At 42.0% G+C, this 25994-nt stretch overlaps 1 protein-coding gene and 1 long non-coding RNA gene across 5 annotated transcripts in view; one reads left to right on the top strand and one right to left on the bottom strand.

Annotated features, from left to right (window-relative positions):
- Window positions 1-1215: 1215 nt before the first annotated feature.
- The window catches only part of PRSS35 (serine protease 35), a 162278-nt gene continuing 137499 nt past the window's right edge, over window positions 1216-25994 (bottom strand). For 3 of the 4 annotated variants that reach the window (XM_081857283.1, XM_081857284.1, XM_081857281.1), the window contains one exon: window positions 1216-4126. In XM_081857283.1, coding sequence (XP_081713409.1) covers window positions 2866-4110 — 1245 coding nt within the window. In that variant the 5' untranslated portion in view covers window positions 4111-4126 and the 3' untranslated portion in view covers window positions 1216-2865. Of the gene's footprint in view, window positions 4127-13286; window positions 13919-25994 lie in introns of those variants that run through there. The other variant, XM_081857282.1, reaches the window with a different exon arrangement.
- Window positions 2395-9768, top strand: LOC309339383. The gene is made up of 3 exons (XR_014155274.1): window positions 2395-2473; window positions 9177-9235; window positions 9323-9768. It is a non-coding gene; the product is annotated as an uncharacterized lncRNA (long non-coding RNA).

The raw sequence follows: 25994 nt of genomic DNA, 5'->3' as shown, positions 1-25994 counted from the left end.
AGGCCGCACTGTTTCCTGTCACACACATCCTTCTAGAGAGTCTTGGATACTTTTATGTCAATCTCCCATTCTCAGGCAGTCAACAATATGCACCACACAGACAATATCAGTCAAAAAGAATTGTTGTGTCTTGGAGGGTCCCATCCATCTGTCCCGGGGCCTAAAGGTTTATTTGTATCTTACCAGCAATTTGCCCTACTCTGCAGTTTTCTTCTCCCTCCTGTTTTCATTATGTGAACCCAACTAATGTGGATAGCTTGTGTGTGTTGCAAGAAAAGAAATCAGGGCTTTTAAAAAAACATATAAAATGTGCGATAAATTCCTCCCTGCTACCCTCATGAATCCACCCCCCCAAAAAAATATTTTAATGGTTGTTTCTAGAATATAATAGAACTGTGAGTCAGGTACTCCATTTCTCACCAGGTGGCCAGGTTAAAACTTCCACTTTGTGTGCTCTGCAGCTTTAAGAATGAGTGCCTAACACTGCAGGGGAAATTAATTTAAAATAATTTAAAATGTTTCCATATAAAGCCACTTCCGGGCCTGCCCCAGGAGGTGGGGTTGCGGGCTTCACGCCCACCCCACGTGAGCGGGGGCTGGTTCCAGCCCCCGCGAGAGCAAGGGAATCCCCGTCGGGCCTGCCCCCCCAGCCAGCCAATCAGCTGGCTGGCTGGGGGACGTGGCTTGCCCTATTTAGGGCCGGCGCGGAGGGGGCTCGCCCTCTTTTCGCCGGCTCGCCCTCACGTGGGCCAAAGGCACGCCCCAGAGCGGTGACCCGGGGGAGCTCCTAGTCGACGTGCCTCGGCAGGAGACTCCCCCGATATAAGGTTATCCCTTCCCCGTGTCTCCAGCAATCGGGCTGGAGCCGGATAGTCGTTAGGACCAATGCCTAAGCCAATGCCTCTCATTCCTGAATTCAATAAAGTTGTGGCCTAATTCGCCCAATTAACCTTAAATTACGTGTCTCGTGTCTTTATTTACCCTGGTGGGGGCGGGAACTCGCCACGCAAATGCTGTGAACTTTGATAACAGATTTTAATTTTGTCTGGGATGCTTTCAAATGCACTTTTCAATAATAGAAATGATTTTAAAAAGTGGATTTGCAAGTCAATGCCAAATTTAATATCCCCAAATAATTATATACACAAATGGTGTTTTAATAATATCTCATTCACACAATATAGAGATGATTTGTAAAAATTTTGGCCATCAATATATATTTTAATAGTCATTTATTTTTTTAAAAAATCTTTGTTCTTCCACACTGGTGGGGAAAAAAATTGATCAATACAGTACAAGTTAAAAACTGAATTACTGTAATGCTAATAAAAACCAAGCTTATATGGGCCTGGAGTATGCATCTTAATGTTACATATTAAACAGCATCCTGACAACCAGCTTTGTCACAAAGAACTTTCACATACACTAGTACATTTGAAGCAGGAAGCTCAGCTGATATAATTTTTTAAAAGCTACTGAAATGTGTAAATTTGCAATACTTAAGCTCATGTTAAATACTTTTCTAGTAAAAGTCGAGGTTCAGAAATGAACATGAACCCAGTTGGTTTATTGCTATATAATAAGTCACCTAATGTATTTACATAAGAATTTAACCTACATTTTCCAAAAGGTTGAAACATGACTCAGCAAACAATTATCCGCTTTTTGTAATTCTTGATGCTGAGAATTAACACAACTACCCAACCCACAAAGCCATCTGAGGAAAAGATAGTCTGTTGGATAGTCCCAATTCAATAGTCATCTCAACTATGTGTTTTGGCCTTGTTGTAAAGGCTTCCCCATTCACTTCAATGAATGGGCCAGAGTTTTGTATTGAAGAAAAGAGAGCTGCCCTACTCTCTAGTAAGGTGAATGGGGGCTGCCCTCACTCTCAAGTGCATATGGCCTCTTGGGCCTATAATCCCATTTTTTAAGACAACTTTATTCATCTTTGGTGTGTTTAGCTCTTTTTAACCATTGTTTCCAAACTTGAATTAGTAGTTGTCATTGTTGCCTCTTGTCAAAAGTAACATCACTTGATGCTGATGGTTATATTTTTAAGGCACTGATTTGTTCAAAATAGTGACAGGTTAAAACAAATACACATCTAATAATCTCACTTTTGCATATCTTCTAAAACTGAACTTACAGGCATTAAATTGTACTCATATGGTTCCTTTTCCCCCACAAACAGAAGACATGCTACATTCATTAAGTTCCACTTTGCTATTTTAGAATTCAAGGAAAAGGAATTTGTGGGTTTTGCATATGATCTAAACTAGGCCAACTTGGCAGAGGCATTTCAATGTGACGAGGTATTGTCTACAGTAATAAGGGTTATGGGAGAGCTTTGTTTCTTGTCTTATCCCAGTGTTTCACAATTGGATTCTCCTGCAGATACTGTACAATAATGGATATGCAACCTGTGTAACAGGAAGAATAGAAAACATACTGGAGCAGAACCCTGAGACAGGTAAATAAGTTGAAAACAAAACAATCACATAGTTTAATAGTACCAGTTAAAAGAGAAGACACTTCTCCTTAAAAATGCAAGCAAACGGAAAGAGCCATTAGTTTCTGTTCCATAATATGAATGACTCGAATTTACCACAATTTAAAAACAATAAATACAGTAATACAATATGGGGCTTTAAGTGCACGTCATATCTACGGTCAACTTAAACAACTCAGTCGAAAAGAAATTCTGCCAAATGCTGTGTAAATGTTTTCAGCATATCAGAAAAATGCTGGTTTCAAGTTCAAATAAAGTCAGATGCAGGTCATTGTACGTTCAGCATTTATTTTTGCAGGTTCTTCACTCCATAGCACTGTCAGATACTAGAGCTGATCTTGCATCGGCTGCCATTAGCCCTGTGCACAATTGTCATTGTTCCCATGTATCCAGAGGCAAATCTGGGCATATTTGGCAGGAGTAATTCGAACGGCCACATTGTAATCCTGCTCTTCCCCATTGACATCCACCCACTGGTGACCAGAATAAATGGCAATAATTTTGCGCTTCCACTTCTTCTTGTTGGGCTCTTTAAGGCGAAGGTAGATCCCCGATCCAGTAGAGCCAGACTCAGCATCACAATACTGGTAAAAGAGATCGCTGGATTCCTCAGATACACTGCAAAACCGATAGACCAGTTGGCCAGATCGGTCAGCGTCGTATCCGGAAAAGTGGATCATGCTTCCAGGCATTGTTTTGCTAGCTGGACTAATGCCCAGCTCCATGTATTTCTTCTTGTGAGGACGCTTGAGTTCCAGGACTGCGTAGTCGTAATCCACTGCAACATCTCCAGTTATGCCCCTCAGCCAGCCTTTGGGGATCTGTGTGCTTTTAACTCTGGTCCACTGGAAGGAAGGCTTACGCTCAGATTTCCTCTCATTCAACCCAGATGCCTTTTGTTTCCTGCCAGCTCTCTTGCTGGGACCTTGTTCCAGCTGTTTGGCATCAGTGTGGTGGTCCTTGACCTCTGACACTCCCCTCTTGCTCCTCTTGGCTCCCCTGCGTCTCTTGCCGTCCCCTTTGGATTTCAGCCTCAGCAACCCCACCCTCAGCTTCTTGCTGCCTTTGATGTAATCGGTGCCGTCGTGCACACAGTGAGCAGCAGTGAGGACATGCTTTGGTGAAATAAGGATGCCGCTGCAGCCCGTGGAGATCTTTACAGCGGTGTTGAAAGGGAAGTTGGTCAAGAAGCGCGTGTCAGAAATGCTGAACCTGCTGTCAGTGCCGTAGACCTGCCTCTTTCTCCTGGAGCGCACCTTGGCGGTGGTGTTTGCCACTGGGTCAAGATCCGCTCCCAATACATTCACCTCAGTCAGGGTCCGTGTGCCGTTCTCAAAGACAGTCTCGTAGGAGAGGAGCTCCTTCAAGTCTGACAGGCGTGGCACCGGGAGAGTCCTTTGGCATTCAATCCCACACACTCCACTTAGCTCCAATTTGGCATTTGCTTCAAATTTAGGAGCGTCGAGGAGGAAAGTTTTTTCTTTCACTATCTGTGGTACTTTTCTTAACTGCCAGCTGAAATCTTGTTCTGCATCTATTCCATTCACGAGGCTCCAGACAGGAGTGGAAAACAGCAGTAACAGAAGAGCACGGTCCATTATGTCTCTTGGTTTTCTGTTAAAAACAAAACACAAGAAGTGTTTGTTTAAATGTTGTAGCGTCAGAGATGTTTCCATTTAAAGGATGACATAAGTATTATACTATTTTTGTAGCATGGTTAAGATATTTAAAAATAGCAACAGCACTCTTAGAAAGACAATAAACTGAATAGGTAGGACAAGGTACTCAGACCACAATCATTATCTTTCTCTATTTATAGATCTTTGCAATTGTGTCCTGTATTTGATTATAGAAACATTTAACAATATTGTCATTAATTTGGCTATGAAAAGCCAAGAAGATTCATGAAAATATTTTTCTTTCTGTTCACTCTGCTTTTAACCACTCGACTTTGAAACTATGATAAATCGTTAAGTTCCTACACAGCTTAAATTCCAGCCCTGCTCCCAGACACACAAAAAACAACCCTTTGCATGTTGCCTGAAAATGACAGATTAGGGACATCTATGCAGCTCCACACTGCATTTCTATCTACCTAAAGGCCAAACTAGATGAGATATTACTTGGAAGATCTGTCACAGTTATCTTAACTTCTAGGGATCAATGACATGCTTGATCTGTATGGGAAGGGGATGGGAATTGCTTCTCACAGGAATAAATACCCCTGTTAATAACCTTCACTTCCATCTGGCATGATTTTCAAGCAATGACTCCTTGATGCCATGCCTTCCTTGCCTAACTTCCCTCATTTTATTTCCTTTCCTTTTTCTATGCTAGGCTGCTTTGCTTAGGAATCTTGTGGAATCCTATTATCTCCTCCCTTTATAGACACACACTCATGAAGACCCTTCCTTACTTCCTTGTTACATCACACCAACATTAATTACTTTCAGGTGTGAGGTCAAAAGCATTTCTTTTCCACTAGGCCTTTAACTGAGCAGCACCGGCCAATATTGCTTTTAATTTTATCTGCTGTAACCCATCCCACAACTGTTTTATGGGGAAGGGCAGGATATATTTTTTTAATGAATAGATGAATACCAAGGTATTTTCATGGACTAGAACAGAGGTGGGCCTCTGAGGGCCATATGCAGTACTTTGACAGGCACGTGGAGCTGCTTGACAGTCGGTGGGGAAGGACTTAATGGGGGGGGGGATGGGACACCAGCATCTTCTTTCAACCTTCTGTCCCGCCCACCCACACTTTAATCTGTCCCCTCCCCAGCTGCATTGGCAGTGCTGGAGAACACAAGCTTTAATGTGCAATCCCCAGCAATCCCAACGTAGCTAAAATAGTTGTTGCCACATTGCCTATCAGGATGGGAACAGTAATGGCTAGTCATCTGGGCAGTAGGGGAAAGTGGACAGGGTTCCCTGGCACTTTGTGGGCCTACAGAGAGCTGAATGGTGTTTCCCATAGGTGGACTAAGAACATCTAAAGATATAAATGAAAGATGGGTTGTTTTGTAATAAAGTATGCTACAGTACAGTGGTTAGTACATAAAGTGGTGGCATGAAAGGATAACTGGGCCTAGAGGACATACTAATATTTACTATTGGTAGTGCCTAGAGTTGTCAACTTAAATGGGGTATTTACCGTATATCTTCACTGTTTCATTTGAACTTGGAGCACTAGTAATTTGTGATGTAAAAGAAAAATCAATGTTTTAAAAAAGAACAACTTCCCTGACTGGGCATCTAAGTACCATTCTTATCACTAGTGATCAGGTGAATAATTATTTGCAAGCCTGACCCAGGCATTCCAAGTAAGTTAAGGAAGGAGAAAACCCAAGGTATCCTGAAGTCAAGTAGCATTCTTAATAACTTAGAGTAAATCATGCCCACGCCTGCTGAATGCCAGTGAACTGTGTAAATGGAACAAACATGACTTTTTACAGGTTGAATTTGATGCATTACAATATTAACAAATGCAGTGACTTCTGCCATTTGGAGAATGGAGCTTGCTTTCCTCTCCCACTTTATACATTCACCACTATGGAAGCCTCAGACATGTGTGGAAATGGCAGTACCTCTAATTATACTTTAAGAGTTAGGCATTTAAGGACATGCATCTGGTTAGACTCTATGGTTCAATATTGTAATTAAAGTGCAGATCAGGATAAAGAGCTCTCTTTTCTTGTTATTATATATACCAGAGTTCAAAAAGGGCTGAAGTCTACATTAAAGGTTTTTTAAAAATAATAATTGTTTTCAGAATTAAAGGCTAAAGAAAAGGTGAAAAAGATGCAAAAGATGTGGCTCAAGTTCTAAAAGAAAGAATAAGGAAGATAGTAGCTATTATTGAAATGTGGGTTTGATGATAGTTTAATTTTATGGCTTTTAAATTACCTGGACTATTTTCCTGGAATAGCAATACAATCCAGAAATGGTTTGTGTAGCTACAGCAGTTGGCAAAATCCCTTCTTCAAAACATATCTGTTAGTGCAGCAAGCCTAAGGATCTTGCTATGTGAATCGGGGTGTACACATGTCTTTATTTGATGGTAATCCACATGACAAGACAGGCCTCTGCAGGTAGATCTCTTGTAGCAAGGACACAGCAGTCAGTTGTGAAGCAACTCAGCTTCCCTCCCCCCAGTCCGGTGAGTGGTGTTTAAATATTAGGCAGGGCAGGAGATCATTTTAACAAACAGCAGATCCCTTCCCGCCTTCTCTCCATGCCCTACTAAAGACTCCACTTCCAACAATGTCAGCAAGGAGGAAGTTGTGGGCAAAGAAAAATGCCTCTATCCACAGGCACCAGGTCTAGGGGGCTCTGGGTGCCAGGGCACCCACAATGCAGGACTCCGATACAACTTCCGGTTTCTACCAGAAGTTGCATCATAGCACTGTCGCGACCTCCCAGACCACGTTGGAGGCCCTTCCAATTGCGTTGGAGGTCTTGCGAGGCTTCAGATGTGACCTCTGAGACCCCATGAGGCCTCAGAAGCATTGCTGATGTCGCAGGCGTCACTGGGCACCCATAACCTGGGCCCCAAGTCAGAACCCCTGCCTATAACCTTGCCTTAAGCACTGAGGTCCAGCACCGAGGGCCTTCTGGCGGTTCCCTCACTGCGAGAAGCCAAGTTACAGAGAACCAGGCAGAGGGCCTTCTCGGTAGTGGCACCCTCCCTGTGGAACGCCCTCCCACCAGATGTCAAAGAGAACAACAACTACCAGACTTTTAGAAGACATCTGAAGGCAGCCCTGTTTAGGGAAGCTTTTAATGTTTGATGTATCACAGTATTTTAATATTCTTTTGGAAGCCGCCCAGAGTGGTTGGGGAAGCCCAGCCAGATGGGTGGGGTATAAATAATAAATTATTATTATTATTATTATTATTATTATTATTATTATTATTATTATTATCTGCAGAAAATGACATGGAAAGGAGTGGGGATTTGAACTATGGTATACCAGTCCCTGTGGGACGTGGGTAGCGCTGTGGGTTAAACCACAGAGCCTAGGACTTGCTGATCAGAAGGTCGGCGGTTCAAATCCCCGTGATGGGGTGAGCTCCCACTGCTCGGTCCCTGCTCCTGCCAACCTAGCAGTTCGAAAGCACGTCAAAGTGCAAGTAGATAAATAGGTACCGCTCCAGCGGGAAGGTAAACAGTGTTTCCGTGTGCTGCTCTGGTTCACCAGAAGCAGCTTAGTCCTGCTGGCCACATGACCCGGAAGCTGTACGCCGGCTCCCTCGGCTAATAAAGCAAAATGAGTGCTGCAACCCCAGAGTCGGTCACGACTGGACCTAATGGTCAGGGGTCCCTTTACCTTTATACCAGTCCCTAGTCCAATGCTCCAACCACTGTTCTGCACTGGCTCTAATCCTCACACAAATTACTCCAGAAGCAGCAGCAGGAACTTAAAGGTAAAAAAAGTAAAGGTCCCCTGCAGCATTGGGTGCTCCATCCAGCTGGAAGAGCAGCTAGGTCTGCACCATACAGAACAGTTTCAAACTTCTGAACTACCCCCAAGTTCTTCCTAATGAGGGTGATACTATTTGATTGGGGTTGTTAATGGTTTATTTTCCCTTAGAAGGTTTTTATAGTAAAACAGGCTGAGTGTTGCAACTCTTTGAAACCAGCCCTGACACTGCCACAAAGACCACACCAGCTTCTTGTATTGCGTTGCGGTCTGTTAAATATATATTCCCTGCTTACAGCAAACTCAGAAAGGTAACTTGCAATTAGCTTCTGGCTGTTTGGTACATGTGATTTAATGGAGACTCTTAGTGTTCCTCAGCTGCTCTAGCTGTAGCTCCTGCCTCCCTCTTTGGCCCTCCTGAGTTCTCCTTCGTTTGGCCCCAAGAATGGAAGGAAAAAGCATCCAGATCTTCCTCCTCCTCCTGCTCAGCCTTGTCTCCCAGAAGCAAAGCCCTGAGCAGTGTCTTTCTTTGGCTCACACCCACACTTGCCATATCAAACAAGCACAATCTTTTGGAGAGTTCTTTAGCTTCTTGCTGAACCTCCTAGACTTTGTGCTGCCATGGCAATGGGGCCAGAGCTCACCTTGCCACTCACTTGACTCTGGTTTGCAGGTAGAGTGATTATATGCCCCATTCCACCGTACATAGTCCTCTGTTTGGAGGGCTGCCAGGAGGATAGTCCTCTTTTTCATGGCATCCTCTATATGAAGGGCTGTCCAGCCTAAGCCTGGTTTAAAAATAAAGAACCATAAGAAGAGAGACTGTCGGCCTTGAAGATGGCCATCAACATTTGATACCTTGACAACAGACTGAGCTCATCTGGACATAGCCTTCCCCACTGTCTTCCCCCATATTTCCGCTTAATTTTCAGTCATTATTTCTAAATTTCAATCTGTACATATCAATTTGCATGAGCATATTATATGCAAATCTGCACCTGCTCTTTTTTTTTTGTCATGCCTTTCCTCTCTTTTGGCAGTGGTCACCATAAGTAGAGGAATGCACAGCTTCTTAAAAGGGACCACACATGTATTCCTGCCCAGTTGTGGGCATTTTGATTTTGATGGTGAAGCTTCTGGATCAGCCCCACATGAATGGTATTGAAAGTTTTGCATGCTAGTAAATATTTAGTAGTTTATTATTAAAAAGTAATCATGGAACTTATTCTCCTTTGCAGTTCATCATCTGGAAACATTACAAGACTTCTACTTAAGGCAGATTGGGAATACATTAGAGGTAAACTGGGAGCAGGCTGTTAGTGTTTAATTTAAGATGTTTAACTAGATTATAAATTTGACAGTGTCTCTTATATTTGCTTTTCAGCCTATTCTTACTGGTTTTGACCCCTCCTGAAGGCTGAGTTGACTAAGAACTAAAGTAAATAAATACTGCTTTTCTTCCTTTTAACTTTCCTTTCATATTTTTAAACATGCAAGTATGCTTGTGGTGCTGCCACCAGAGGGCAGAAAAATCTAGACATATCCAATAATAGACTTTATGAATTCCCTAGAAGGCTGAAACTTTTATTTTTTAGACTCCTACTGTACTTCATTTGAGTATACTATTACCAGAATATGGTATTCTCCTCCAGGGCAGCTTCTTGTTCCACTTAGCTTGCTGTGTTGTTTTCTTTTAGGGGGCTACACTTCTTATTTTATCTTTTTGAAAAATGCTTAGCACACTTCAGACTATTCCCCCCCCCAATGAAAGCACCATCTTATTTTTTCAGAAACTTACTGTAACATTGTTATAGGATGGCAGCTACCCACCTTAGGATCCCTTCATCTTAAAAAATAAATATTTATATTTATATACTGCCTACTGTAATTGGTTATGGTGCTACCCTATTCCAAGATCTTTGGGGAATTTCTCTATTATATTATATAAATTTGCTTGTCAAAAAAGAGCTCAATACACAAAATACTTTACCTAGGTTTGCCCTTGGAAGATGGCATAAAGGTGTTGTGTTCTTTATAGCCACTCCAGTAGCCTAACTATACCTGATTCTCTTTTTATATTAGGGTACCTAATACTTGAAGGCATGTGGGTGGCGCTGTGGGTTAAACCACAAGAGCGTAGGACTTGCCGATCAGAAGGTTGGCGGTGTGAATCCCCGTGACGGGGTGAGCTCACGTTGCTCGGTCCCTGCTCCTGCCAAGCTAGCAGTTTGAAAGCACATCAAAGTGCAAGTAGATAAATAGGTACCGCTCTGGCAGGAAGGTAAACGGTGTTTCCGTGCACTGCTCTGGTTCACCAGAAGCGGCTTAGTCATGCTGGCCACATGACCCGGAAGCTGTACGCCGGCTCCGTCAGCCAATAAAGCAAGATGAGCGTCGTAACCCCAGAGTTGGCCACGACTGGACCTAATGGTCCCTTTACCTACCTAATACTTGAGTTTCCAAGTTACTGTGTTCCAACCCTTCCTTAGAAGCCAGCCTCCTAGTTAATTCCTTAAATGAACCAAAATTTACATTCCATATTACAGCCCACTCTCATAAAAGTACTGAGGCTATACAATGGTCCAGAGTATTCATAATTCTAAGCCGACCTATGACTCAGCAAGAACAAACAAGTATGCTGGTAACCAGAGTGAAAATCACAGTTTCTACACTCCTCCTCTAGTCCTGTGGTCACTGCACTACCCACCCAGACCTAAGCCAAGGTTTGGCTTGGTTATGTGTAAACTTGGGCTTGTGATAGTATGGACTTTAACCAAGGTTTGTTCTTGGATTGCCACTTGCAGTTGAAGGAGACAAACCAGGTTCACATATAATACTTGTCCAAACACGACTCAGCTCTGTATAGCATGGTAGCAACAAGGCCAGAAGAGGAGCAAAGTGGCTACAAGCTTCTAGGTACCCACTTGCTTGCTCTTGGTTTGGCTTAGCGTTATGTGCAAGCGAGGCTAAATTATTATTTCTGCAAATTATCTTTGATGCCTACACTGCAAAACAACCTCAAAAGCACACCAAATAGGTGGCAAGAAGATTATGGGTTGTAAGCACCAGAATTCTACTCAGTTACGGTACATATACGTAACCTATGCACGAAGACACATTTTAGCACACACAGTTATTTTAAGGAATCAGTAGAAGGGTACCTGTCACCAGACAACCACCCTTTTGACAGGCTTATGCATATAGTACTGCTAAATTCATGGCATGTTTCAGAGAGGAAGTATTAAACACTGAAGTCTGTACCAGAAGGTGTACTTTTTATAGTTTACAAGGTTATTTGCAGGGAATTCCTGGATCTTAAAAGCCTTCAATAAATTTCAGTTACTTCCCTCCCTCCCCAACAACTTATGTTCCAAGTATAATAAGAGTGGTGAGTTTCCAAAACAGTGGCTCAAAAGCCACAGGAACTTTGTGCATGGGTCATCAGTGTCCAGTTATAAGCATATGCTACAGTGGCTGACGGGGGAAGGCATGGAAATTGCAACCAAACTCTCAGTATGCAGTTGACAGGTGAGTCCCAAAGGAAGATGAATTTCCATTAGTAGATCCCTGAAAAAGTCTGAAACCACTGCAAGAAGAGAAAGAGTTGCTGTTGGCAAAGAAACTGTTATTTCTCTGTTTCTGGTGACGGCTTCATTACGTTCTTAAGGTTAGTGCTGTCAGCGCTAATCTCCTTACACTTTGCAATGTAAGAAGACCTGTGATGAAGTCTCTAAGGAGCATCCTTCATAGGTTACGAAGTAACTTTCTTTTCTAAATTCTTCTGCCTGCATCCACGGGAAGTAACATACAGCTGGGTAGTTGTTGAATTATTTACGATCCAAATGCTCATTTGTACATTATCTACTCATTTGTAGATCTTTATTATCAGCTCTATTACATAGAATAAAATATAGGAGACATATATAAAACATGGCACAACTGGACCCATTTTGAGGACTTCTTCAACTTTTGGAACACCATACTGTATAACCAAGTATCGGTACCTAAGCACGAAGCTTATAAAAATGACCTTGCAAGAAGACATAAATAGATGGAAATTGGCTTTAACAATTCATATTATTCATTCTGCTTAGTGTTCTTTGAACTTGCAGAAACCACAACTCATTCCAGCCAAAGGCTCTAAGGGGATACACAGCCTCACATTTACTCTCTATTACAGACTAATCAAAATCCCTTTGTCATTTTTATTTAAGTGTAACCGCTCTTTAGGGTTTTCTCCCCCTCTTTCAGCTTCTCCATCTCTTTCTCCTGAGCTCATTTCATTTATTTAAACAAGGCTTCCGAGGCTGAAAACCAAATAAGTAACCTTAGTCAAGAGACTTTTGTGATTCCAACACACAGCTTGTCAGTGCTAGAAGCAGCAATCTGGATAAAATTAGTGTCAGTTTTCCAAAAAGGAAAGACATGGCTAGTTCTGCGGCTGGTTCTGCATTTAAAAGCTGGCTATTCCAGAGCAGCAAAATCGCTTGCAAGGACAAAGTTGCACAGTAGACGCTTAAATCAAGGCTTTTTGGCTGTCAACTGCGCAAAATGTAGCTATTGATAAAAATTAGTGTCTCTCTCTTATGCATAAACCCTACTTAGGAGCACACGCAATATATACAGCTCCCAGGCTTCCCCCTGCTGCAGTCTAAGTACAAACTTTTAAATTCCTGTTCACTCTCCTCACCATCGCCCTCTTAGGAGTCACAGAGCGATGCTCTCCGTTCCTAGAATGCTGTCCAGCAGCATCCGCTGAACATAAAGGATTGATGTCTAGCTTAGAGCCGCCACTCATTTGGGCAAACTCTAGCACTGCCATGAAGCGGAACTTTGATGGGTCTTTGAAACGTCCCTATTAATTTGCTGGAGGGTGGAGGGAGCTTTTAAATTAACAGTTTGCTCCTGGGCATATTGACTAGAATTCGATGACACACAGAAGAAAGTGTGCATGGATGGGACTGCAGCATCATTTGCTGATGTGCAATTTCATGGTATCCCCCCGAAGATCTGGAAACCCCCACCCCCACCTCCACCACCCTTTTATTAAATATTGCTTCCCGATCAAGATCAAGTGTATATCCGTTTCACCATTGGCTCCAACATAATCAAGAACTCGTTCATCGTTAGTATCAACACAGAGAGACCATCCACACAAACGCAGCCCCAGAAGGTGTGCCAGTGCCAACGGGTTTAATCCGAAGCGAAATCCCTTTCGGCTCAGCGGGGCTTCCCTCCCTGCCAGGTGTCGCTTTGGGGATTCCACGCAGGAGGAACCGCTAACCTCGCCTTTCAGGTGCTCCAAAGAGCAACACGCCCTTGGAACGAAGCCCGGGCCATCGTCATACCTGCCCCGCTCGCCAAGCCTCTTGCCACGACGGTGCTCTTCGCGAGCCGACCCTGCAGCGAGCCTCTTCTGGAAGCCCAAAGCAGAAAGCCAAGATGCCCAGGAAGCTGGAAAGGACTTTCAGCCCTCAACGGAGGCGGCAGCAGCAGCAGCAGCCTCTCAGCTTTGGACGAGGCTCCTGACTGCAGGCGGCGGAGAGGGAGCCGCCAGGGTCTTTCCCTGCCGGGTGGGCGGGGAAGGGACGCGCCAAAGGAGGGGGAAGAAAGGCGGCCTGGAGGGAGGAGGCGCGGGAGAAAGAGGCGGGAGGACGGGCCGCGACCGCCAGCCGTGAAGGGGCAGCAGTTGCTGAGGGAGGGAGCAACAGGCAGAGAGGGGCACATTCCTCCCATACCAGCTCGAAGCGGGCCAGAAGAGGACAGGCGTGGCCCAGGCTTGCCGCGCCCAGCTCGCTTGGCGGAGGGGATGTTGCTCGAGGGTCACGAGGAACAGGGGGCGCCGTTTCGCGCGGGGCAAGATCGGTGGTGGTTGCCGACCCTCCCCCCCCCCGCGCCTCAAAAAGAGAAAAGTATTCCATCAAAATATCAGTCATATAATTTCCTTATATTAAAAGTAACTTTCATTCTTGTTGCCCGTAAACGACAAAGGGCATTTTTATTACTGTAATTTTATATCTCTCCTTTCCTCCAAGAAGCTGAACGTGGCTCCTACTCCGCCTCTCCATTTTATCCTCACAACAAACCACTGAGGCAGGTTAGGGTGTGGAAGGTTGGTTGCTATATTTCAAAGTTGTTGAACTAGGGTTTCACACACACACCCCCCAAAGTTGTTGAGCTTTTTTTAGTTTTGGCCCCCCAAATGAAGTTTTTGAGCTATTTTAAAGGAAGGTCCCAAAAATGACACTGCCAACATAGGTTGCCATACATCTGGATTGTCCTGAACATTTTATAGGAATTTTTGCCCAGACACTGCTTCCTAATGCAATATTCCAGATATGTCCAGGAAATTCCTCAAGGTCACCCAGTGAGCTTCGTGGTTGAATAGATAGATGGACTCTGGTTGAACTCGGTGCTGGGATACTTTAAAGATCAGCAAATCATCTAGACCGCAGTCTTACCTGAGAATAAGCCTAACAGAAATCAGTGGGACCTGCTAAAAAGAAGTTTTGCATAGAATTGAACTGTTGAAAGCTGAAGGAGAAAAGTGGTTTCCTATCCTTATATGCATGTCCTAACCTTTCTTGGTGAAGGGAAATATATTAAAAGCATACCTTTGCTCTTCACAAGGCACTGAAGGCAGACAAGAAGTGAGTGGACAACCCAACGTGAAAAATGGAGTGTGAACGGTTGCCAAGTCTGTTGCCAGCATGGTCCGATTCTGCACACGGAATGCGACTGAGTTTCTTCTTTGCATAGACAGCAAAAGGTACTGGGGAACAGGGCTGGCCCACATACTAGGCAAGGTGTGGCAACCGTCTCAGATGGCAGGATCCACAGGGGCAGCAGAGCCAGCCTCTAAGCAATGCATTGGTCATTGCTGCTTACTGCCACAGTTGCAGTGACGGTTGTGGCACACTCTGTGGAGGCCACATCTGCCTCCTCCTTAGCAACAACCTCTTCAGTGTTGCCTCTATAGGTGACACTGCTGGTCTCCTCCCACCCCTAGGGAGGAAAAGGCATGGGCTGCTCTCTGAGGTCTCCTGGGCTCTGCACTCTCCTGGTGTGATTCAGAGCAGACCCCTTTCTCCTCCTTCGATTCGCACTTCAACCATCAGGTGAGGTTGATTTGATTCCCCACTTTGTTCCCTATGTAGCTCTTGATTCCCAGCTTGTTCCTGGTATAGATCTTCACTCAAACTCGAATTCCCTAGCAGGTTGGTGCCATTTTGTGATTTGCCTGAGGTGTCAAAATGTCTTGAGCCAGCCCTGACTGGGGGCCTCCCTCATCTCCCTAAGTGACACCCCTGTCAGCAGGGTTTCATTTGGAACGAGGTCCTTGTAAACAGTTTTTAATGTCAGAGCCAAGCTCAGCCTTGTAACATTTACAGGACAGAACTGTGTTTTCCCCTCAGTAACCACAACCCACAAAGGGCCTTGTCACATCTGCTAAATAAGTCCCTAATGACAAGCTGGAATATTGAATTGGGATGAAGCTATGTTAAGCCATTTTAGGAGTATGGTTGAAGTGGTTTGAACACATATTCACAGCCTTAAAAATAAATGGCTTGCATTGCTAAAAATTATGCCCAAACCACCATCAACTTCTTTCTTGTGTTATATCCCAAATCAACAGTATCCATACAGGTCACAAGCAGCGCAAGAAGCATAAATGCACTTTTTGAATATAATGTGAAAATGGAATCATATCACCATGTATTGGCTAGCCAATGGGATGGAAGCCATTAAAAATCATATCCTTTGATTAGCAAGTTCCATCCTCTTGTTTTTACTTAGCGTATTCCAAGACTGATCTCTAGCTTCTGTTAAATATATTCTCAACACCCACACTATGCTTTATCTTAGCTTTGCTTGCATTTCACATTCAGTGTTAACACAGTGTTTTCTACAAGATTTTGTTATCATTAGTATTAGTATTATTATTATTGGTATTATGAGTTTTAGCTTGATAGCAGACTCATCTAAGTGAGCCAAGCAGAATCCTCTCCAAGTGACATTCAGGGAGAAAATATGGCTGAGGTATGGCAGATAGGCAAAAAAAAAAAAAAAAAATCATTTGCAATAGTATCTCTTTTGTCACCCATACACCCAAAAAGACACCAAAAATGAGTCACATGGAGATGGCTAAGCTGTAGACCAGGGATGGGGAACTGTAGCTTTCCGGGTGTTCTTGGACTTCAGCACCCATCAGCTCCAGCCAGCACAGCCTATGGTCAGGGATGAAGGGAACTGTAGTTCAGTGACATCTGGAGGGCTATAGATTCCCCATCCGTGCTATAGACAAATGATGTAGAGGCAGCATCTTCAGTAAATGTTCTCTGCTTTTCTTTATCCTCACAGCTAGATGTTAGCTGAGTCCAGCACAGTAGAAGAGACAATTAGGCTCTTTTACTTGCTGTCTTATATTTGGTATTCTGTACACTTGAAGTTCAGTAATATGAAGCGACAGAATTTCCTCAATGTCTTTTATATAATGTGATAAAACACAAGAAGTGTCAAACAACAAAACCATCACAATGAAGAGTTTCCAAACTAAACAGGAAGAGAAAGGAAAACATGTTAAAACAAAGTGGTTGTGTTTTGGAAGTATCTGCTATGTTTTGTTATTTCTGTTGTGGGTTACTGACATTTTTTGGTTAACATCTCTTCACTGATGATACAAGAGTGCTCAGTGAGTCATTCTTCCAAGTCAAGCTCATATATCTTTCTTGTTTTTGAGTGCCATAAGACTTACATAAGCTTCCATTATAAAACTGGCTGTGTAAATGGGAAGATAGTATGTAGTGGTCTCACCTTTATTGAAGAGCAGGGACATACCTCTCCATGCAATTTAGTTATAGTATCGCACACCACCCCATTCTCTGAGCAGTGCGAGATTCCAAGGGTTCCAGGAGTTTACCCAGGGTCTAGTTTCCGTGGAATAAGGGACAGCAGAGACTGTGGTGTCTTTATTATATATGGTTTATTTACACTTGAGCCTATAATGGAAGGGCTCACAGCATTAATACCCCAGAAGGTCTTGCTTCTCCCAGAAATCAAGCATGTCTCCCAATCTCACGCTTCTGCTGCCTTCTAGCTCAGCTCTCACACACCACTCCAGCTATTATCCTTCTCACTACCTGCCAGGTGAGGGAGGGAGCCCATCCATTTTCTCTCTGACACAAAGCCATTTCCTTTGTTACCTTAACAACTCATACATAGGGGCCATTAACTAACCAAAAAAACTAGCATCATCTAGTTCAACCCCCTGCATTGCAGGAATCTCAACTGAAGCATCTATGTGAGATGGCCATCCAACCTTTGCTTAAAAACCTCCAATAAAGGAAAGTCCACAAACTGCTTTAGAGTTTAACCCTTGCTGAATCCAGTAATTAGAAGGGACTCCCTGACCTGCGCCCCCCTCCAAAGGAAAAAAAATCACAACTATAGGTATAGATAATTGTATTACATGTGATGTTTTACAGTCTTTTTAATAAGTTAATTTATAAAGTTACCTGTTCTGTGGCCGAGTGACTGATGTAATAGGAGGCATCTTGGCCCCCTTTGCTTCTGCCAGTGCCTAGTAATTCCATCTGTCATTTTTATATTAAAAAAAGCAGTCTTTCTTCATAGAACTTACATCCAAATAAGCATACGTAAGATTGCACTTTTATTCAAGGAGTAGCTAACCTGACATTATGCTATCAAATAGAGGGGCACACTGTTGTGTTCTGGTTTCATCAGGAATATGCAACATACAGTAGTGCTGGCTATAAATACCTAATTGCCACTGGAATCCTTCCAGCATCCAAACTTAATTCCTTTGAAAGTAATTTTATCTCACTAGAAAATGAATGAACCCCCGTGCTATTTTAACATGCCCCCTGAAATTGATCTGACACTAATAAACAGACATTTGGTTTGTAGTGCATTTACACAAGCTGGTTATCTTTTCAGATCACCTAAAGAAACACAACCAAACAATTCACTCAAAAAAAACAAAAACAAAAAACCTATTAACTTTCTCCTAACTTTCTTCTTGTTGATTGCTTGGGACCTACACATGTTAATGTTCATGCTAGAAAAACCCATGCTACGAAAGCCACAGCATATAATAGCTCTTGGTTTTAAATTAACATGTGGACATTTGGTTTGAATTTTTAGTTACCATACTCCTATTTTGTTTTTAATAATTGTTTGGTTAGTGGCTCCCATGCTAAGACAACTTGCAAACAGAATTTCCGTCCTTTTTTCCACAAGATTTAAATGTTTGGTATATACCCAGTTATATTTCCTTGGGAGCAGTGTTGTATTATTGATAAACTTAATGGTTGTTTTTAATTGTGTATGTAAATCACCTAGAGATGTTTTGTATTAGGCAATAAATAAGCACAATTATTATTATTATTATTTAGGGATAAATTCAATGTCACACTCTTCTAAGTGTTTCATCAGCAAGCATTTCTACTTTCCAGACTGAACAATTCCCCACTTTCCCCGCCATGCCTTGCTCAGTGGGGGGCGGGGAGGTTCTCCTGACCCTCCAGAGCAGATTGGAGGGAGAGGAAGGAGGTGACGCCCCACTGTGCTACCAGGAGCCCTTGCACTGGCTTCTGCTAGTGTACCACATTAGCTGAATCTAGACTAATAATAAGCTATGTATTTAGGATTGCAGTATTTAAGTATTTTCAAATAACTCTTTAGCCCAAAGGACAAAATATTTTACCTGGTTCTTAAGTACATCAGATTCAGAGCCAAGGAGTCACACCTAAGGATGCATCTTCCCAAGCTGGGGTGCTACAAATTAAAATGCTTGTATTCATCCTCCATACCCCACTTGCCTCAACAAATGTGGGGGGCTCAGAGGTGATCCTCCAAGGATTATCTTAATATTTAGGTTGATTGTTGTGAGAGATCATTTGAGATCATTGCAGCTACATTAATTTGCAGAAGCTGCCTGTGATAATTTTTTTAAAAAATCAAGGTATTATTAATGCAATAATACTAATCTTCTTTTTCTTTCTTTTTTGGCAATCACTCGTAGCCAAGTAAGATTGCCTTCCATAAACACGGTTTAACAATGAGTCCGTAAGTGACTGTGGAGGCCAATTCTGGATCCACACATCCTTCCACAGTGGGGACATTGGTTTCTGGGCGAGAGTTGATCACAGTGTGGATTTGCCAAGTGTGCCTTCCTCTTAACACATTTCTCCCTTGTGTCCTGAGTTCAAGTGTCTTCAAAGCCCATGACACCTTTGGTAAAGGTTGTTCTCCAACTGGAGCGCTCGCAGGCAAGTGTTTCCCAGTTGTTGGTGCTTATATAAAGCTCACACATATTTATTTGCTTTTTACCTCATAATCCTCTTCTTTGTATGTTTTGCTTGCATTTATTTATGTATGTATTACATTTATATTCCACCTTTTGTCCACATGCTCAGTGTGGTGTGTCTGGTTCTCCCTTTCCCCATCTGATCCTCTCTAAGACTCTGTGGTGTAGATTAGGCCACAAGACAGTGATTGGCACCAAGTGACCTAGTGAGCTTCATGGCTGAGTACAAATTAGAATCCCAAACTCCCAGGTCTTAGTCCAGCGCTCTTATCTCTGGCTCTATTTGCTTGTTGCTGTGCAATAAAACTTGTATTAAATGCAATGCTTCTCTTCTAAACAATCAGAATAAAGTTTTGTGGCATGGATTTCAATGTTGTTGGCATGTTCCATGAATCTTTAATGACAGCACTGAGGAATTATCTTAATTGTGACAGTGGTGGATGATTTTTTTTTTGTACTGAGCCTGTCAGAACAGAAGTTTCTTTTCTTTTTATATTATTTTTTAATTGACTATTTTGTCAGAACGAACAATGAAACAAACAGTGGTAAAATTACAAATTGCAGATATAGTCAAAGGTGTCAGATGAAGTAAATATTAGGAAACCGTATCAAGTACAAAGATAAAAAAGGACCAGTGTTTATGACACATCAGAAGATAGCTGAGTTCAAAGAATCAATCCAAAATGGAAAGTGATCAAAAGGAGGCAGAAGTGTCTTGTCCCAAGATTTGCATGAGAAATAAATAGAAACCAAACCTCTTCGAGCTTGTACGGTATCTGCATTTTTCTCCCCAGCTTGCCTACATTCTTGGGTTAACCTATCATCTAGTGTCAATTGCCAAACTCTGATGAAGCAGGTTTTAACTGAAAAAAACTTTCCAGTGTTAGGCAATCAATAGTTTTCAGAGCAACAGTATCAAGGAACATACTGACGTAAAATCAGGCATTGCAAGTTGTTCCTATGGAAGACTTGTGACTATTATGCCTCCTTAAAGGGTTTTAAAGTCTTCAAAATTTAACATGACCTTTTCCTACCACCCAGATTATTAAACTTGCATATTTAGGGTTGTATTCAGTGGCTGGGTGAGTGAAAAGAAGCTTATACAACTGATGTTCTTCTTTTCCTTGCCTCCATGGCCCTCCTGAACCCCCTGAAGACACACACCAGAGGATGGGGGCTTCTGGAGCATTTGGGTGTGTGTAATACAGGTCTGTGGTTGGGCAGTGAGAGGGGACAATCACCTGAATTTTGTGCACGTGAGAAATAGAAAGATCTGGCTACCTTCTGTTCATATAACCATTGGATACAACCAACAAACACTTGAAATAAGCATAATTTTCAGTAATTAATGCAAACCCAGCTTCTCCATACTATTACAGTGGTGCCCCGCAAGACGAATGCCTCGCAAGACGAAAAACCCGCTAGACGAAAGGGTTTTCCGTTTTGGAGGTGCTTCGCAAGACGAATTTCCCTATGGGCTTGCTTCGCAAGACGAAAATGTCTTGCGAGTTTTTCCGACTTTCCCCCCCTTTTTCTAAGCCGCTAAGCCGCTAATAGCGCTAAGCCGCTAAGCCGCTAATGGGCTTGCTTCGCAAGACGAAAAAACTCGAAGAGACTCGCGGAACGGATTCTTTTCGTGTTGCGAGGCACCACTGTATGTGTTTAGTATCTCAAGAATCCAATTTAGTCCTAGGTTTAATAGCATCAGTTTGATTGGATGCATGTTGTGATATTAAAAACAAACTTGGTGCACAATTGAAATTCTGCACACACATCAGAATTAACTGATTAGGACTGTAGTCTTGATTCCAAACACATTTGCCCCAATATAGAATTCCATGTGTGCATTAGTGCAAACAAGTAATACTTGCATGAGGGATGACTATATTTACCTCAGTGGAGAATAAAGATAAGTTAGACAAGATAAATGATTGTACCTCCTTTCTGAAAGCCTCTTCAAATATCTGATAACATACAGAAATCCAATACTAGCTTTTAATAGCTATATATAGATATAGATATATAGATAACATATTTAGTAACCTGATTTAAGTTCACCTATAACTCTGCTTCTATATTACAAATGCAACTTAAACTGGAGCTTTTAAATTTTTTGCAGTAGAAGGGTGTTGAATATTGGCCGTCCTAACAGCATAGTTGAGTGCTTAGCACTGTGTTAAAGAAATGAAATACTGTATTGGATTCTTTTTTCTTTTATGTATTCTTATATGTTTTCACAAGAACCTTTTATGGTACACATCTTTCAAACTGAATTCATTGTGTTCTCATATGGCTGATTGATAATAGCAGGAAAAGTGTAGCTCATTCTTCTTTCCACATGTTTTCCTTTGAGGCAACCCATACATTTAATAGTAGATTTTGAAGTGAGGGAATATAGCATATTGGTCATTTAAGCAGTTACACTTTGTCCCTTTTTTGTACTATTTCTAACCCAACTGACGAAAAGTATATTTACTGTTGCTGTTAATTGTGTGTGGCGAGACATCCCACTTTCTATACTTAATATGTGAGGAGTCCATCTTCTATTTAATTCTGATTCGCCGTGTGTGGAAGGGTTCCTGCCTTACACAACTGTACATAAATTCAAAACCTAACTCCTTCTATCATTTATATATATATATATATATATATATATATATATGCTTTCGTAGATTTTCACGGGTACAGGAATGCAGGTTTTGGTGTCCTCGGGTGTCTTCCCGTGTAAAAGTTGGGGTGTCTAGGCGACGTTTCGACGAGGTCTCACTCGTCATCTTCAGGCTGGTGCTTTCGGCTTCTTGTTACTGGAACAGAGCAGGATCTCAGTGTTTGAGTTCCTATAAATACTGTAGAGGGGGTGTGGTGTATAGCCTCCAATGTTCTGGGCAGAGAGGAAGTTCCCAGGCTAGTGTGCCTTTTCTTAAGGAACAAAAGAAGAAAAGGCACACTAGCCTGGGAACTTCCTCTCTGCCCAGAACATTGGAGGCTATACACCACACCCCCTCTACAGTATTTATAGGAACTCAAACACTGAGATCCTGCTCTGTTCCAGTAACAAGAAGCCGAAAGCACCAGCCTGAAGATGACGAGTGAGACCTCGTCGAAACGTCGCCTAGACACCCCAACTTTTACACGGGAAGACACCCGAGGACACCAAAACCTGCATATATATATATATATATATATATATATATATCCTGTTTGCTAAAGTGTTAATCTATAGCCTAGTACCAGTGGTATTTTAGATGTGGTGCAAAACCAGGCAGGCAGGCTTTTAAAATAAAATAAATGTTACAATATGTTCTTTATTATAAATTATGAATGTGAAATAAGGTAAAGACTATACTACTGCTGTAGACTTTGTTTCCTTGAGCCAGGATTTCAGGAAGTTCTCACTCTGGTTAGCTCCAGAAGTTCCTCTGCCTCCTCCATTCTTGCCATTGTTCCTTTCCTCAGTCCCCAACCTTCCCTCTTTTGCACAGTGAAGATCTGTAGGAGGCTTCTACATATATGTATCAGTGTTCCCATCAGAGTAGAAGTCCCCTGAAGACCTTCACCATGCAATGAGGAGAAGTTCAGAGACTGGGGATGTGGAGAGCACAATGAGCTCAAGAATGATGGGAATGAGATTTTTGTGCAAGTTCCAAGCTCTCTGCACACGTCAGCATTTGCATTTTCATGCAAACACCTGAACACGCCTCATGTAGGACCCTACTGGATGACTCTAGCTAGGCCCAGGCAATAATTGGATCTGATGTTTCTAGTTAAATCCTAAGTGTGTGTATCTGTGAGTGGGGAGGCACAAATCAGGTGTTTCTAACACCAGAACAATGCCATTGAAGTCAGTGGGATCCCTCCAGCAAAAGTGGCTTTAATACTTAAACCCTAACTTAACAAATGAGAAACAGTTGCCTTGAGTTCACTATGATTATCTTTGAACAAAGCAAACTGGGATAGGGCAGCCTCTTAACACTGCAACAGAGGTTTAAGAATCACATTGGTAGACCACCCCATGTAACGTTAATGTTTCCTGCGGGGTTTGTTATGTAGAATTTCCCTCATAATTCCTTTATGGGTCTAAATTAGGAGACACAGACATAGATTAAATGAATTCCAGGGCCTAAGAGAAGGCTGTTTACACACATTCCTTTCTCTCCCACATGCAGCATGAAGAAAGAAAAGAATATCCCAACTCTACATTCTGAACAATTTCATACTGTAGTTTTTCAGCAAAGCTACAAGGAAGACCAGACTCAGTGGAATTAGACCAGCATGAAATGAGTGGCTTAACAGGTTTGAGGAAAACATACTTTTATGAGTGAAAACAATTGTTTTAAAGGTACAAGTGCAGCAAAATCAAGACAGCTGCCCAACACAAATAAGTCACATTATAAGTCAGGTTTTATTCTTGTTTTTGTAAATTGCTTTGCCCTACCTCCCCTCAAGATGTTCAAAACCATACACAACGATTAAAAATACAGATCAAATTTAAAAATACAAAACCATAAAACAGTTCAACAACTGAGATAGTCCAAATGTCTGCATATCCACACCCCCACTGTCACAGCTGACTGGTACTATGTTAGCAACTTGGAAATTTTCACAAAACCAGTCCTATGTTAGGTAGGAGAGAAGGCAGCGACTGATTTATGCTAACAGAGACTTTGTTCGGGAGTCTGTCAAAGCAACAATCTACTATTGGGGTGCGGAGGTCAGAGAAAATCTACAACACCCCTGATAGTGGGCCGCTCATTGATGGATTTTTATATGTTTCATGTCTAGGCATTAGCACTTGCAGTTATTTTGATACTTTGGAAAGCCAAAAGATGTGCTCATATTAAGATTCCTGTCTGTGCTGAATAAAGACTACCACAGGTAGAAATGCAAATTTCCTAATACCGTACTGTGGAAACTTCAGTTCTTACCCTGTGAAGAATTTCAGATATGCCTAAGGCTACCCTCACAAGTCTTTGCATTAGAGTCTGGACTGTGGAGCCAAACAACTGGGAAAAGCTTCTCCTCTGTTGTTTTGCCAGGAGAGTTGAGTCATAACTGTGCTAACAAATAAAGTATGTTCAGAAAATTATCACATCACATTTCACCTCCTTAATACAAAATTGGACATATCTTGTGTCTCATAAAACACAAGTAAATTTTCCATCATTAATATTATGGGGCCACAGGAATAAATTTTTGCGTGCAATCCTCTTATCAATGACCTTTTTGGGGGTCACAGAACAAGCAAGGCCATTTAGAACCCCACCCTTTCCAAGACAGAGAACATCTTGTAGCTGGTTGTAGCATCACAACAGTAACAGTTATTACTATATTAACTGCTGGCCTTAATTTATCAAGTTATAGTACAAACCTCTGCATGTCCACTCAGAAATAAATCCCATTGAGTTCAGTTGGATTTACTCCCAGGTAAGTGTTTTAGGAGTTCAATCTAAAAGTTTAAATTGCAGATTTTGCACTCTAATTTTATCAGTCCTTTGGGAATTAATTTTCAAATTCTCAAATGTATTTTGCTGGCAATCCTAGACACACTTACTGGAGAGTAAGGCCTATTAAATTTAGAGAAACTTACTTCTGAGAAAGCATATTTAGGACTACAATGTCTATCTTTTATTTGTTGGAATTTATTGCACCCCTAAAGATTGTAGTGCTTAAACTATTTCTCACATCTGTTAGAAGATCTTTTTACTGTGGCTTAAATTTTAAAAAGCATTTCATGTTTTAATTTTTTTTTTAAATCCTCTCTCTTGTGGAAAACGCTCATTGTTCTTGAGCAAAGGCATTGGTATAGGGAGCTCAGGCAAAGAAAACTGTGCACTACAAAATAGTGTTGGGCACTGTTGCTGATACTGCTTAAAGTTCTGCTTATACATGGTTTACACTTGAAATCAATGGGCTGTAAGAAGCCAAACTAGAGGAAAGATTACGGTCATTCTGAATAGGGAATGCACTTTTCCTTCACTGCCAAAATTAACAAGCTGGTACATGTAACACAATGGCTCAAGACAACTTGAAAAGAAGTCGCAGCTTTGTTAGATGCAGTTGTCTTGAAAATCAGACTTAGGCTATATACACGTTATCAGTTTATCAAGTAGGGCAGGCATGGCCAAACTTGGCCCTCCAGCTGTTTTTGGACTACAACTCCCATCATCCCTAGATAACAGGGCCAGTGGTCAGGGATGGTGGGAATTGTAGTCCCAAAACATCTGGAGAGCCAAGTTTGGCCATGCCTGAAGTAAGGCATACTTTTTCTCAATTTGGATTGAAGTTGCTTTGGGGAAAAACACAGCAAAGGCAGTATTTTCTGAGAAACAACGGGATAGATACAGGGCAGCTATGGATTGTGGCCAATGTGTATACACTGCTTCCCGAACCAATGGTGGGAACACACTGGAGTGTGTACATAGCCTTGGACTTAAAAAACAAAGAGAAGCAGAGTAATGTTAGCTTCACATATGTAATGAAATAATGGCTTTCTACTCTGAAATAAATTAGCAGTAGCCTTTGCTGCTTTTTAATATTAAACAAAACTCACGTTCATTTCAGCGTCTTCAGAAAAATCACTTTCCTTGATGCTCTGCAATATGTAAATATATTCAAAATATAAAATGGTCGAGCCATTGATTTTGTGATTCAGATAACAGCAAAACATAGGATTACAGCTTGTTTTTGGCAGTGCTCTGTGAACCTTTAACAGCTGCCTGATAGGGAA

This window comes from Podarcis erhardii (assembly GCF_964252035.2).
Source record: "Podarcis erhardii genome assembly, chromosome: 3".
Taxonomy (NCBI): domain Eukaryota; kingdom Metazoa; phylum Chordata; class Lepidosauria; order Squamata; family Lacertidae; genus Podarcis; species Podarcis erhardii.
The sequence above is the reverse complement of the archived record's forward strand: the minus strand, read 5'-3'. Positions and strand labels throughout refer to the sequence as shown.